The sequence below is a fragment of the Ostrea edulis genome, chromosome 1, assembly GCF_947568905.1.
Source record: "Ostrea edulis chromosome 1, xbOstEdul1.1, whole genome shotgun sequence".
Classification (NCBI taxonomy): Eukaryota; Metazoa; Mollusca; class Bivalvia; order Ostreida; family Ostreidae; genus Ostrea; species Ostrea edulis.
This window is the reverse complement of record NC_079164.1, coordinates 75,300,663-75,316,649: the sequence shown is the minus strand read 5'-3', so window position 1 is coordinate 75,316,649 and position 15,987 is coordinate 75,300,663. Positions and strand designations below refer to the sequence as shown.

Below are 15,987 nucleotides of genomic sequence, written 5' to 3'. Positions count from 1 at the left end.
AGTTTGAGTGAAATAGTGAGCTAAAACCTTAACGTGTCCACTATAGAGGAAATAGAAATAAGTACATGTACTAAATTACCCTCGTAATCATCCTATAGCGCGCAAGTTCAGTATCAGATTGAATATTAGAGATTTATTACGTTTGCGATTTCGGTTTCCAGTCTGACCACATCTTCCATTTCGTTGTCCGCTGTCACTGGATCTGCATGGAATTCCCCTGCCACAGTTGTTGCAAGCGTCTTGTAAGCGCGCACCATTGGGTCGTTCAAGCCATTGAGGTAGTATTTTCGACCAGGCATTCCAAAACTTGGTTGGTCAAGCTGCAATGCATGGATGTACATTTGAATGAAGATGTTATAGGAAACCTATGATTTCAGACACGGCAGATACGAAAATTGGAATCAATTAGCATCACATCTCTTGACACAATTTTAGGTTTATTGGAAATTACTTCTTTTTGTTTAGCTTTCGAATCTTCATCATACTTTTCAAGTATATGATCAAAATAAAAACTTACAAATATTATTCTTTTAGAAGAATTTTTGGAGTCGGTGTAAACATACAAGTCAATCAATGGTTTGTTGTTGTACCGGAACAGATTGAACAGAAGTGTCGTCAAATCATACTCCGACTCGTTCCAATGTCCGCCTCTGTTGGTTCCTAAAACTGGCCAACCTCCGAGCTCCTTCAGAAGGCCAAAGGTGGGTTCAATACCGCGGCTGTCTATATAAGCTGTTGTAAAAAGGTGGGAAAGTTATAGTATTGAAGGAATGGTTTTAATAGAGATGGATAGAGAAAGACGTTGCGGGCATGATACGCGTGACAATCTTAGTCTTTGCGTTACGTCATCACCAAAAGTTCCAAATAGATGTAATAGTATTAGGTTTTGATAATCCATTACTGACAAATATGTGTTTTTATATTCATACATATTTAGATTTTAGATCCACCCCTTTATTTACACCACTACACAAAGGTACACTAGTCTTACAATTTATATACCTTGGGGGCTTTGGTCATGGATCTGAGTGTGGTCATTTTGTATGAAGGGTTTTTATTGGTCAGTGATTGTCAAGTTGAATTTGGTTGGTTTTCTCGGTTCTATAGTTTTACCGCCAGTTTTGAGCAGTATTAATATTATTCAGAAGCTAGTTAGACATACATTTGAATAGACGTGGTCTATTAGAAAGAGTTTAATACTGACAGCAGACTGCAAAATCCTTGATTTCTGGTAAGTAACATATTTATACTAATTCCTATTGCTACTAGTTAATTAAAAGTCTATTCTGTATATTTGCAATATATACTTCCCATTTGCACTTTTACTAAATGACTGAAAGAATGAATGAATGAGTCAAAATTATTCATTATATTGATTAAAGAATTCAGTTATATATATTACTATATTGTAAGGCGATATAAATCAGTTTACATAGATTTAATGCTTGTCAAAAGTATTTGATGACTTTGTTCAAAATGAGCAATTAGATATTTAGTTTAATTTACGAAAGTGATTTTACATTGTACATACATGGTACTTTATTGAATTATAGAGTCAATCCTTGAATCCTGATAATATTGTCCGGCTGTAAATTTACTGAGGGAAATTTCTTCCCATAGAAGGGTATGGCAATATTGTTGCTTTATTTCGTTAATTATTTTTTATGAATATTCACGGGAGAAATACTATTTTGCAAAATGGCGTATCTTTAGAGTTATCTCCCTTAAATGATAAACGTATTTTGATGGAAATCAGTACGATTAAATATCATTTAGCATAGGCTTTGATTGTTAAGTTAGTATTATATCGTTGTTTTATCATATTTCAGGGCTATCTTTAGTGATATACTGTCAAGTCCAACCACTGTGTCCGAATATATATATTGAGACCTGAACCCTACGGGCGTTTCGTTATTCTTGTTGGGAGAAACCCTGTTACATAGAGGATAAATATGATTTATGCTAGAATTTATTTGAAATTGAAGTCTGTTGAAAACGATACATGAATAATTGAATATGCACTAACATAGAATTTAAATGATAACAGTCTTTCTTGCCTTTTATGTTTAAAATAAGACAAACCACATTCTAACTCACTTCACCAGAGTGACTATGCCCCAAACTGTTTTGCAGTGCTTTCCTATATGACACGATTTTTTTTATTTATGTCAAAATATTGAAAATGGCAGGAGCATGATTTTATGATGCTGTAATTCTGAATATAGATCACCTTGGACAAATGTGAGAGTAGTGACTGAGTTTTGCAAGGATTCTTGCACAAAGCACGCATAATTTTGGGGATCAATTAGTAAGAGGGTGGAAAAAACGTGGTCAAAACGTCATACATGTTAGCTTTCTAGTCCGAACAGTCCATTTCGTTGATTTCTAAGACTGTTTTGTATCCCAGACATGAACATTTCAGAACTCTACCCCTCCTTTAATTTCACTTTTAGATCTATCTTTTTGGATCTAGGAAGTCTATAATAACCTCGTCATCTTGAACCAATCTGATTAAAACCAAATCTTCAATCCGCTCCTCTATTGGCAAGATCTGGTTTTAATCAGATTGCATCTTGAACCCGCTTGTTAGTTGATTGTCTCCCTTACTCGTTTTCCGTGTTTCTTTTACAGGGTCTCTTGCACATACATTTCCTTATGCTACCACGTAAAATGATGTACTGTCTTTGAATTAAGGGACATAGCCGATTTGTAAAGTAATGAATATTTACAAATAAAACCATAATGAGCAGAAATCGTGGGAAAACCCCCAAACAAACAAACGAAAAACAACGAAGGAAGAGTAAAAGAATAAGTTCTTCGCCGGAATGAAGCAGATGACACTAAATTATCATGGATATCGCTATATGAATGAATTTTCTCTGCACCATAGTCTTTCCGTGGAGGAGAGAGAAAGAGATGTTAAACAATTAACTATAAAACATGGATATTGGGTGTGTTCGCACTCTTGAAACGGTTCAATATTTTTGTGCATTGTGTTAACAATTCAGATAGTCATCGAAACCAGCATATGATCCATGTAAGAAATTTCCAGTATCTACCTGTACGACTATTGGCAAATGTACAAGAAAGAAAAAAAAAGTCGTGTCCGAGTGAAAAGACTTTTGGGAGGTAACACCCTTGCACCGTTTTAATTAAAACTTTATCTTCTAAATATGTAAAATTCAATGTCGCTGAGAATAATGTTTGTTGTCAAATCTAGGATGATACAGACACCCCCCCCCAAAAAAAAACAACCAAAAAGCAACATTACAACCGAATACAAGGATGCGCACAAGTTCGGTATATATCTGGTACGTATACGTAAGTAGAATACAGGCGTGAAAAATCGGAAAGAAAATAGCATTTATTAGAATATACATTGTAAACAATGTCATTTTACTGATTTGTTTCTTTCAAATCGGAACTTTCTATTTCTATCAGAGTGAATTACCGTAACAAATCATTTTTTCTAGACCACCAATTGTTCATGCACTTCAGATGAAGGAGCTTTCAGATTTACTGTCCTCGGTTTGCTCGACAAACTATTACCTACTTTCCAGACTACTAAGAAGGACAGTGATAATTTTTCATCCTTTGTGGACAGACAAGTAACTCTTGTACATTATAATCGCCAGCTTTATGTTCTCCTTTAAACGTAATGTCTTCCCTCGATTCATCTTTGACAAAACGAATAAAGCTTTCGAAAATAGCATACTTTTCCCCATTAGATTTAAATGATATTATGATACCGATAGTTTCACGATAAACGATCTTCGCGATAACATGATAGGACTGATAAACGAAAAACACGATTTGATATGATGCACTCACAGTACGAGAGGATACACGCATGATAGAAATGTCAAGAATGACGATACGGGTTCTGTAAAAAAAAAAGAAAAAAAGGTTCGTTTTCTACAATATACCTAAATGTGATGGTATAGATTTTGAATGGGAAATTAACCTTTTGACACTTTGTTGCCCAAAATAATTTTATTGAATTCAATAAATACTCTTTATTGTATTAATATTTTTGAAAATTTATATACGATGTTAAAAAATTTCCCTATTACAGGGTAGTAAAGTAATTGCCCTTGGCCCACAATGGGTTTATCTTTTACTGGATTATAAATTCAAGTACTATAAGAGGACCATAGAGTCGCTTAATCAGTGTCGACTCTTGAGCTCCATCGTAGTAAAATTGGCAAGTTATCCGAAAGCGATCGGTCCCTATTTACTTGTAAATGTTAACTTCGTTTATCAAATGATAACAAAGTTGCGCGTGCATGTTTTTTGTCTGATAAAATGCTGTGAATACCATTCAGAAAGCACCATTATCTAGGTCGATGCCTGAGAATAATTTTTAACTTTTTTGAATGATGCCAATGTTACGGGGAGTTTGCGATGTCCGTGTATATATAAATATGTACATAATACCGCTCGAAGCAAGGCTCTAAACAAGTATGTAAAATGAAAAATGACAAAAATCAGCAAATGAATAGAGATAATCTCTACATATGTTCACTGAAAATTCTGTGATCCATATGGGAGCCACCATATTGCTTTGTTCATTGGTTGCTTCTAGAGTTATTCGTGTTTTAATTTTGAATGCCAAAAATACAAGAATGACGTGTAATTTGTAATTCAAACACCAAGTTTGTTAAAAATGGATGGTATGATTATTATTGTTACAGTTTTTAGTCAATCATCAAATAGAAAAATAGTAATACGACTAAATAGATGAACGGGTTCATGAGTTTCTTTAAATAAGAATATACGATATATTTACGGTTACCTTTTTACCATTTTGAATTTATTGGTTAATTTTGTTTAGTTTTAACGGCTTTTCGTTATTTTCACCTTTTCATGCAATAAATGTTAAAAGTGTTAGGCTTGTGATCAGACCGAAGTCAAGTACTGTCCGCTGCAGGGGTTCTCCTTTATAAAAGCAACGGTTTTATCGTTTTAGGAGAAGGCGTTAATATGTATATGAACTTCTTTTAAACATCATAACTCATAACTCCTATAAGGAATACAGAATAAAAAGTTCCTTAGCTGTCATTTTGTCACCAAAAAATATTAATTCAATGAAAATTGTCCTTATATTATATATTTCAGTAATAACATTAATAGGTTTCTCTTTTTTTTGTAAAAAATGTTTATATTTGTTATTAATACACTGTATATATTCCTATGCCATTGAGAGATTTTGAGGAGAAAAAATGGTTGTCATCACTTTCACATCTAATGCCCCTTTAAGAATAGGACGAACATGGACCCCTGGATACACCAGAGGTGGGATCTGGTGCCTAGGAGGAACACCCCATCCCCCGCCATGATCCCCTCATCCCGACCAAGTAAACAGAGCAATCTGCAGTCAAACCATCGCTCAAAGAACGGCCAAACAACAAGTGCAAATTGCAATGTATCAACCAGAAAACAATAAGGAAAAGGATATGGTTTCTTATAGTCATTTTCAATAATTTTGGAAAAATATCATACAATTACTGTTGAGGTTGATATACGCAATAGACATCCTGTAGTACGTGTCCCCAAGTCAAGTGGGTCGCGTAATATTCTGTCTGAATGAAAGAAATAGAGAGCAAGCTCACATACCACACGCCCCAACAATGAATGGCAATGCTATATGTATAAAATACAGCAAATTCTTATGTATCTGTGCTATACGTAAGAAATGAAATTCACTTTTTCGTAGATGATCCAGGATAATCACCGTAGCCTCGGCTTTTGTATCGCAAACAACATTTCTTGACCTCGGAGGTTATCTTACATCCTCCACGAAAACTTTATTTAAGAAACAAAGCTTGCGTTTTCGTGAATGTTTCAGGATAACCTCCAAGGTAGAAAAATATTGTTTTGAAATAGAAAAGCCGAGGCGTTGTATTTCAAACAACATTTCGAGACTGAGGGGGTTGACCTGCATCATCCATGAAAACAAGAATTTTATTTCTTTTCTACAACGGCTCAGAAATATAATTCCGATCGTTTACCTATACAGCTACGAGTTAGGTCACTGTGATGCCAGGGCAGTTTCCAAAACGGACAAGGCCTACATGTATTTTGCTGACGAAAAATGTGAGACGGTAGGGGTATGCTATATCTATTTTGAAATTTAGTTTGATGTTGACGGATTATATCAACTGTTTTCAATACACAGTCGAAGAAAACTCCACATACGTGGAAGAGGGTTGACTTGTCTGTGCATCACCTTGTTTGTTGACATATGTATCGATCCCGGAAAGCAAACGATTGATTAATATTGAATGACAAATATTCATCAGCCATGTAATTTTTAGGAACTGGAATTACCAATTACCGATTTATTGTTATATCAGCAAAACATGAAGTGCACGTGAAATGTAAATCAATTTTCGCATAATCAGTTATTACGTATGAAGGTATATCGCAAAATAATGAGCGCGACATTCCTTTGATCTTTGCAATAACCGTGGTGGAATGTATTATTCTCACCCATGTAAGTAGATGGCAGCACTTAAGTCATATGTAATATGTTTAGAAATGTTAAATGTGTACTATGCTAACCCAAATATATTTTGATTACATGAAAGGCAAAAATAACGAACAGTGATCAATTTCACAACTCCTATAAGCAATACAAAATAGAGAGCTGGGTAGACATGGACCCCTGGATATACCAGAGGTGGGATCAGGTGCCTAATAGAAGTAAGCACCCCCTGTCGACCAGTCACAACCGCCGTAAGCCTTATATCTTGACTATGTAAACGGAGTTATCCGTAGTGATGAAGTCATGAATCTCTCTACCTAAATTGTGAAATTCATGGCTCCTGGGTCAAGCCTTTGGGCAGGGTCAATATGGTCACATAATAAAAATCTTTGAAAAAAATATGTTTTCTCTTTCACAGTCATAGGAGATAAATTAAATAATGCATGGTTATGATGTCCGTATTGTCCTATGTGAAATTCATGGGTCCATGTTTTTTATTTTGTAGGGTGTGTATGTATGTGTGTATGAGTTGACCGGGATCAAAATGACTGATATGTTTCAAACTTTCATATTAATAGGAATTGTGTGCATCTTTTGAAAGATCATAAACATGCACACAAAGGACTCCATATTGATTGATTAAATATTATTTAACGTCCCTGTCGAGAATCTTTCACTCATATGGAGACGTCACCATTGCCGGTGAAGGGCTGCAAAATCCAGGCCTATGCTCGGCGCTTATTGCCTTTGAGCAGGGAGGGATCTTTATCGTGCCACACCTGCTGTGGCACGGGGCCTCGGTTTTTGCGGTCTTGTCCGAATTACCGCCCCATTTAGTCACCTTTTACGACAAGCAAGGGGTATTGAGGACCTATTCCAACCCGGATCCACATTCCATATTGAGGCTTAAATGCAAATATGAGACTCCTTGAATGACCTATGATACTCAGGTGACCGTTAAGGCCCGTGGACCTCTTGTAAATAGATGCTGCAAGTCAGACACGAACTCCATCATAAATTGGTATAATGGACATAGTAAAAGAATGAATTTAATCAATCATGAGTCTTAAGTTTTATAGTTTTTGTTAGAATAATTCAACTATAGCGAAAGTGAAACTTAATGTGTTTCTACTCATTCGATAACCACATATCATTTCTCAGTTAAAACATCAGGCACATGGCATCGTTTTAAAAAAAAAAAGGGGGGGGGGAGAAACTCGAAAAGAAGCTGATTTCTTTACACGCAAAATTAACAAAACGATGTTCTTTCGTCCTAAATCATGGGAGGGGATACTTCCTCAAGTACATGGAATCAAGCATGCATCTTTACCATTAAAAAATAAGACATCAGCCAATGAATATCACTTTGCATGTAAAAATAACGGAAAATGAACGTTGTATAAAATGTGGGGTCCAGGCCCCTCTCCTGATTCTATATGTACGTGCCTGAGCATTTTGCAGAAAAATCCGGTAAATTATATTTGGTACAAAGTTTTGTAAGTCACGTAAAATCACTCAACTGTGACGAAACCTATCCATACATTAGTAAACCACATATTGAATTTCTGCTTGATGAAAAAAGTCGGTAAAGTTGACAGACGGACAGACAGACGGAATGCAAACATCATTAATACGAAACTAATTATTAATCCAAGAAACAGGGCATTGACTAAGGCTAAGTGTATTTTGACAATTTTACTAGAGACGTGTACGTACATTGGTTGATGCAGGAATGGTACAGGTTCCTAGCGTGCGTCACTGATACTGGGTCGTCTGCTGCAGAGGGCGCCTCTAGTACAACTACAGAATATAACAAAATATGTTGTGTATCATACTATTTTGAAAAAAAAAATATGGTAGTTTATTACGGTGTATAGATGTCATCCATAATGTTTGCGACCAAACTCCTGCAATACACACCCATCCATACATCGAAGGGAGGATGTATGATTTGGGCTTCCTCCTAAATGAATTTCCCCCCTCTCAGAATATTTGCTATAAAGTGAACCTTTTCCCCAGATACTTTACTATGTAGTAAATATCCCATCCCGGGGGAATGTTTACAATATAACAAACATTCGCCCATGCCTTAACAGACACTCTCTGATATTTTTGCTATAGAGTAAAGCTCCCCTTCATCAAATACACAAATTTGTTTATTCCCTGTGAAAAATTTTCACTCATAATTGAGACATCACCAGCTGTAGGTGAAGTATTACAAATTTAGACCTATGCATAGCGCTTGGGTCCGTGCAGCTGCAGAACTGTAGCTCTCTGAAAAAAATAGCTAACATGGCTACGTCAACAAACGAAATCATTTAAAGCTGTGAGTTTTCGGTTCGTATGGGGCTTTAATGAATATTTGAAGGTATGTTTGGACACAAGTATAGTAGGAAAATATGTTAAGAATTTTTTGATAGTAAATTTATGACAGCAACTCAAGAATACAACGATATCAGGCCTCAACCGTGCGCAGCTTTTTGTGCGCCGTAAATCGAAGGTTTTTATAGGTGGTGGATCTGTAGCTCTCTGTCCGTCACAATATTTTTTTCAGAGAGCTACAGTTCTGCAGCTAGGGTCCGTGAGGGTTCTTTTACGTGCGGACGCCTGCCGCGACATGAGACCTTCGTTGTTAAGGTAATCTCACTTCTACTTGCCGAGCGTTCGGTGAAGGCGCAATCGCTACCTATTAGTTGGCAGGAGCGGGGCTCAAATTCGCGACCTTCCGGTCAGAAAGCGAACGCTACATTTATGATGGACTAATTTTATGTAATAAAACCCATAGCTGGCCTGGAGGTTATAAAACTTTTACCGTACTCATACTCAAACTCAGCCATTTTGTTTAGAGTACAACTCTGACAAGCTCCGAAGCATACTCAAAAAATCTGGAGAATGTACTCCATTTGAGTATGAGAATGATTTTATAAAAGTTTTATAACCTTCTCTTTTGAGTATGAGTACTATTTAGAAAACAGAGTTTGAGTTTAAAAACGTGCTCAAAAAAGTTTATAACCTCCAGGCCAGGTTGAAACAATGATGTATTACATGTATATCGATTCGATATATCCCTGCGAGCTCGAAATAAAAGACACCACAGAGTCGTCTACTTCAGCTTCATACTTAGATATTTTATTGAAAGTAGATATTAACGGCAAACTAACAACTCAACTTTATGACAAATGGGATGATTTCAACTTCTCCATCGTCAACTTCCCATATTTATGTAGCAATATTCCATTATCACCTGCATATGTAGTTTATATCTCTAAACTGATTCGATACGCAAGATTGTTCTGCGTGTGGTCATTTTTTAAATCGAGGCAAGCTACTGACAAACAAGTTGATGGTAGGGGAGTTTCAACAGTCTCGTTTCAAGTCAGCATTTCGCAAGTTCTATGGTCGTTATAACAATCTAGTTTGCCAATACAACCTATTATTGGGTCAAATACTGTCTGACGTGTTTCATACCGATTGTTAGACCGTTCTTGGCACACTGATTTTGACTACGGATAACTCCGTTTACCTGCTCGTGATATAGGGCTCACGGCGGTATGACCGGTCGACAGGGATGCTCACTCCTCCTAGGCACCTGGTCCTACCTCTAGTGTGTTCAGGGGTCCGTGTTTGCCCAACTATCCATTTTATATTGCTTGTGGGATTTATGGGATTGATCACTGTTCGTTATCTTTACCCTTCTTATACGGTACCAATTTTGATGCACCAGATGCGCATTTCGACAAATAATGTCTCTTCAGTGATGCTCAACCGAAATGTTTGAAATCCGAAATAACAATGAAATTATAGAGCTATTATAGGGAACAAGCATTCTGAGAGTATTGCATGGCAATATATAGTCCCCTACCGGTTGCAAAAATTACTGTACCACAACAATATTCAAAGTTCATTATATAGGTTATGGTAAACGGGAACATTGGGGAACCAGGATAGGAATGGTTGGAAATCAGCTACTATTCGAGTAGAGACTAGACCAAGAAAAAAGACAAATTTATAATTAGGTTTAGGTCTTTAACCAAGTCAATAAATTGTGACATGTAGATGATCATGAATAATTTAGCTGTATTGTAGTATTACTATGCTAGAAGTTTTAATGAGTGTAGTATTCTTAATTCTTATCTACAGAGATAAGAAACTTGGATGTAAACTAACAATTCATGCTATTTTTCTACGTCCAGGGGCCATAACTTAATGGAAAATCAACGGACCAAGATGAAATTCAAACTTGATCTGTAACTTGTTATGACAAAGCAATGCACCAAATATCAAATGAATATCTGCAAGCACAACCAAAAACAGTCTGGAAAACTGATTATTCATGTTATTTTTCTAAGTCCAAGGGCCATAATTAAGTGAAAAATCAACGGACCGAGACTAAGTTCGAACTTGATCTTTAACTTGTTATGGCAAAGCCACAAACCAAATATAAAATAAATATCTGCAAGAACAGAGAAAAAAAGTGCGGAAAACTGGACTGACGGACGGACGGAGCGCAAACCTAAAGTCCCCTCGACTTCGTCGGTATGGAACTAAAAACAGTGTGCCTAAAAAGTGGAGTCAAATTCGTCGAAGGATAAGAGCTATGCGTGAGAAAGATAATCCTTAATTTTGAAATAAATTTCTAAATTTCATAACAGCAATTAAATATACATCCATATTTTCAAGCTAGTAACGAAGTACTTAGCTACTGGGCTGTAGAGATTCATGTATATTACAGTATGCTTTTAATTTCGCATCTTCACAAGTCAAGGGTTATTGATTCGTTACCTCGCACTAACCCTTGACATCAGTGACTATCAAAAAGTTGAGCTCGTTCTGATTGTTTCCACAAAAGAGTGGGAACCAATGAGAATGCGGTTCTATTTATAAGTTTATAACAACGCGAATCGAAAGATTCAAATAAGAACACGTGTATTGATACCTACAGTTATGGCTATTTCTATCGTTTAAGCAATACTGTCTTAAGCAAAAAGGTTTCCAAACTTGATCTACTATCAATAAACGTAATTAGTGGTGTAAATATTACAATTTCGCGTGTTTATCAATACAGCAGCATGGGATCGCGTCATTTGTATCCATGTACACCATAACAAGATGCAGTGATTTCATTGGATGTTTTATTGATAGTGGATTGCGTCATGAGCCCGACTTTTACATAGCGAATGATGTCAAGGGTTAGTGCGAGGTAACGAATTAATAACTATAACCCTTGACTTGTGAAGATGTTAATTTCGTGTCATTTAGCTGTTAACTGACCATTTTCAACTCATCTGTCAAGGAATTTTTTTTGATAAACTGGAAATGACGCACATATTATATTAGGGCGATATCTGTCATACTATTTGTAGTATTGGTACCATGAGCGGATCCAGAAAAAAATTAGGAGGGTGTTGTGTTCAATATGGCAGCTTTCCCACCCCCAAAGGAGGATCCTAGATCCCAAAGTGGCACAAAATGAAAAATTTCTTGAAAATGTTCAACCCACGCAACCCCATCCAGATCCGCCATTTGGTGTACTGTACCAGTGTATATAGATGCAATCTTTCAAAAAAAATCTCATCAAGGACCACCACAAGCATTCCAATGTAGCACAGGTACATATTTGTCTAGGGTTGGCTTAAATATGGAATCAAAAGTTTAACAGGGCCACACTCATATTAGTATACAAACGCTCTGAAGCATTTTTATGGACCTTGGGCTGAGTGTGGGGCTAAATCTGGGATCAGATTTTACATAATTCATGAATATAGCGGGGAATTTCTAAAAAGGTTTCTTCTCCAGGTCAAGCCCATGTTAGTTAATATATTGCTATTGAGGCATACATGTACCTATGTTGTGTGGATTGAAGTTCAATTAAATGTTAAGTCACAACCTCACGGGGGCTAGGTTGAGTTCATAATGCGAGGTCAAAATTGTTATGGGATTAAAGAGGGTAGAGATCTTCTAAAATTTTCTGACTCACAGTGACTCAAGTGAGCATTGTGGCCCATGGGCCTTTTGTAAATTTAACACTGCTCTGTAAAGATGATCTTTATGTAGTTTTAAATCAGATCAGCCTGGCTGGTAATCCTATGTTTCTTTGTTGAAAACTTTGACAACTACATGTACATCACATATAATTATATATGGTAAAATATATGCTGGCATATTTCTGTCACCATTTGTCAGTTTATTACTTGTATGTCGACTTGTCAGATGTCAGGAAAACATCCTCGTTCATAAATTATAATTATCTTTTAATTCTGATATGCTAATGCCATTTGCTGACATCTACTTTCCGTCTTAAAGAGAAAGGTAACCCTAACCACATTGTTGCTTTTATGAATTAACTTACTGATATTGTAAGGGACAGTCTTTAACATCTAAAACCATTGCTTAACGATGAAATCAATATTAATCTATCATATATATTAAATTACCCGCCGCTAAGAGAGCTGCCATTGAAGTTTAATTCATGACGTCACATTGTCGGTTCCGGTTTATTTCATCAACAGCACTGTAAACATGACAAGTCACGAACAGTTAAGTTTGAAAATTTGAGCCCGTACTTTCGCAATAAGAAATTGAAAAAAGAAGACGCTCAGTCCAGTCGTAGACCAGGCAGACGGTACACGTTTCTTCATAAAAATGTCTCGAATCTCAATTTGTCATTACGAAAATGATGAATCCAAGTTACATAGCCTTTTTTTCATATTACTTGGTTGGATCAGGAATTTCTCGAGACCCCCTCCCCCCCCCCCTTTTTTTAATATATATTTTTTTTTTTTTACATCTCCCCTTCGCAGTAGTGCAATTAACAGCTTTAACAGGAAGGCATCAACCTATTTATTCGTAAAATCTACCACATGCACATCTTTGATGATCTTAGAATCTTATCAAAACCGGAACGGTTGAAGTGACATCAAAATTATTGATTTTTGTGGTTTTGAATACAAAAGAGTTCCACATCATGGCAACGTCTATAAATGGCGGAATTTCAATTTTTAACGTTTTCAAATTAGTTCTGAAGCTTATCTAGGCCGTATATCAACAGAATAGTATGAGAAATTTTTATCATATAATTTATCCTTATCATTTATCAAGTGAATTTTATTTTGGGTTACCTTCTCCTTTAATACATGTATCTGACTAGTCAACATCACGATCTGACAATTCGACATGATTATCTGACACGTCAACATAATCATCTGACAAGACGACGAAAAGATCACTGTCGACTTTTCAGAACATGTTGTAGACTTGTCAGATTTCTACATGTATATCGGCTTGTTTAATCATTTTGTCGACTTGTCAGATCAGTATGTTGTCAAGTGGATGCCACATTTTGAGCGATACTTTAAAAAAAAAAACCCTTCTTGTTATTTAACATGAGGTCAAAATCAATTGACAGGTTTGCATAATTAACTAACAAGTTGACATAATCGTGTAACAGGTTGACATAATTATCTGACAAGTGATGGCAGAAATGTGCCACCATACATATGCCCTTGATAGAGCTAACTTTCAATGTTTTACTTTTCATGATGACTTCCACGTCTTCTCGTACAACACCAAACTTATCGTAGCTGGAGCGGTCCTCCGGAATCACATTCTTCTTCATCCATGTTCCGCAAGCGAACTCGTAGAAATCATTACACGGTTCAACCTTTGTGTTCAAAGAACTAAGTAATCGCGAAGCTGAAACAAAATCAGTAGACGGTATATAAAGAAAAAAAAGTATGTGCACCTTTCAAGTCATTAAGGAATCGTAAGGCGGGAAATAGAATGGAGACCCCCTCTCATTCTATGAATATTGAACCTGTCATATTCATATTGCATGTGAATTTATAATTGTATATTTCTGCCATCACCTGACAAAAAATAATAAGATGAGATTTGTAGAAATTTGCCCCTATGTCAATTTTATGCTCTAAATGAATATTTTTTAGATAATCTCATACAATCAACCAAAGTATTGAATGAAAGCGATTTTTTAAATTACATCCACAGGGGCTAAGCCCTTTTTGGACCCGAACTCTGTGATCTTGAAAACAAATCGCAACATTCAAAACCGAATTAAGTCGTTTGGTTGATTAAATGAGAAGATATCACCAAAAACTATCTATTTTGAGAATAGAATTGACATCTTATCGACATCTATTTGGTGACTTACTACAAATTCATCTTTTAAAGGTCGTGAAATAATTAGAATTACAATGATTTTATTGGCCTAATTTTTGGCGATAAGCTACAAGTCATCATGTTGATTTAACTACAACCAAGACAAGAAAATCATGTCATTCAGTGCTCTTTTACGGTTATCTTTCATTATTACAAGTCGACATAATTAATGGACAAGTCGACATAAGTGTCTGACAAGTGATGGCAGAAATGTGTCACCATAGATTTAATCTCCTTTTTGTAATTGTGATCATGGCGCTGCTTATTACTTTCTGTGTACCCGAGTTTTGAAATTTTATATACTTATAATAGCTTTGCAGAAATTGGAAAATAAAGTATTTTGTTCAACCAATCAAATTACGTGTTACAAATAAAAGGAAATTATTACGTTAAACAGTCTCTTTAATTCAGGAGTTTCTCTACTCAGCGATTTCTGTCTGTTGAACATCAATAACATCGTTATAAATTTGTAACAAGAACTTGAAAATTGTAACTATTTTTAAATTTAGTGGACGTGTACTTCAGAAGCTCTATAATAATGACCGGTAGTAGGTTATTTACACACGGATAAGTATACCGTGAGGTGTAGAGTAGCCACTTAACGGTATCAGAGTATGCAGTAAATATTGTGTGAGTTAGTAGTATCAACGGACGCAGTTACAGAGTGTTTGTTCTAGATGATTCTGCAGAGGTATAAATCATCGTTTCTCGTTGTAAATGCCAAAACAGAGTTGTTAGATATGAGAATATGTAGGAATTTTTCGCTATTTCAGAAGAAATAGGATACTAATATGTAACAATCTTAATATAGTCCAAACATTATTTTAATTATACTTACCGGCTATGGAACATTCAGGTGTTAGACAAATATTATCTAAAAATAAAATAAAATGTTATAAATGATGTCCCCAAATCAAGTTGTAAACATTAATTACTTCAAACCTTTCTATACAACCACTACAATGTAGTCGTAATTAGACTTATCACTCGTGTATGAGTAATCAAAAAACCGAAAGAGATTAAAAGTATTCAATAGGTTGACCCTTTGCAACTGATTATCTGCTAAGGTGAAAAGGGATGTTTCCATATTAAGTAAAATTGTGATCTTTTTAAATATTAAAATGAGATTTAGAGTGCTTGAAGGTTTATATGCTATGAAAATTGATGAAATGATTTTAGTGATGATAATTTGGTATTTTGAAGAAGATATACAAGGCCCTACAGGAAAGGGCATAGAGTCAGATGAGAAACTCAAAGATAGCTGTAAGGCTAGAATGACATGTGACATAATCACAAAAACACTTCAAAACAAATCAACATTTTTT

The 15,987-nt window shown here is 35.7% G+C and overlaps 1 protein-coding gene across 2 annotated transcripts in view; it reads right to left on the bottom strand.

The window, feature by feature from the left end:
* LOC125681313 (neprilysin-like) overlaps nucleotides 1-15,987 on the bottom strand; it is a 34,791-nt gene that overhangs the window by 12,553 nt on the left and 6,251 nt on the right. For both annotated transcript variants that reach the window (XM_048921349.2, XM_048921356.2), the window contains exons 3-7: nucleotides 15,501-15,536; nucleotides 14,018-14,179; nucleotides 8,204-8,287; nucleotides 518-732; nucleotides 141-320 (exon numbers count right to left, since the gene is read on the bottom strand). In XM_048921349.2, coding sequence (XP_048777306.2) covers nucleotides 141-320; nucleotides 518-732; nucleotides 8,204-8,287; nucleotides 14,018-14,179; nucleotides 15,501-15,536 — 677 coding nt within the window. The remainder of the gene's footprint in view (nucleotides 1-140; nucleotides 321-517; nucleotides 733-8,203; nucleotides 8,288-14,017; nucleotides 14,180-15,500; nucleotides 15,537-15,987) is intronic.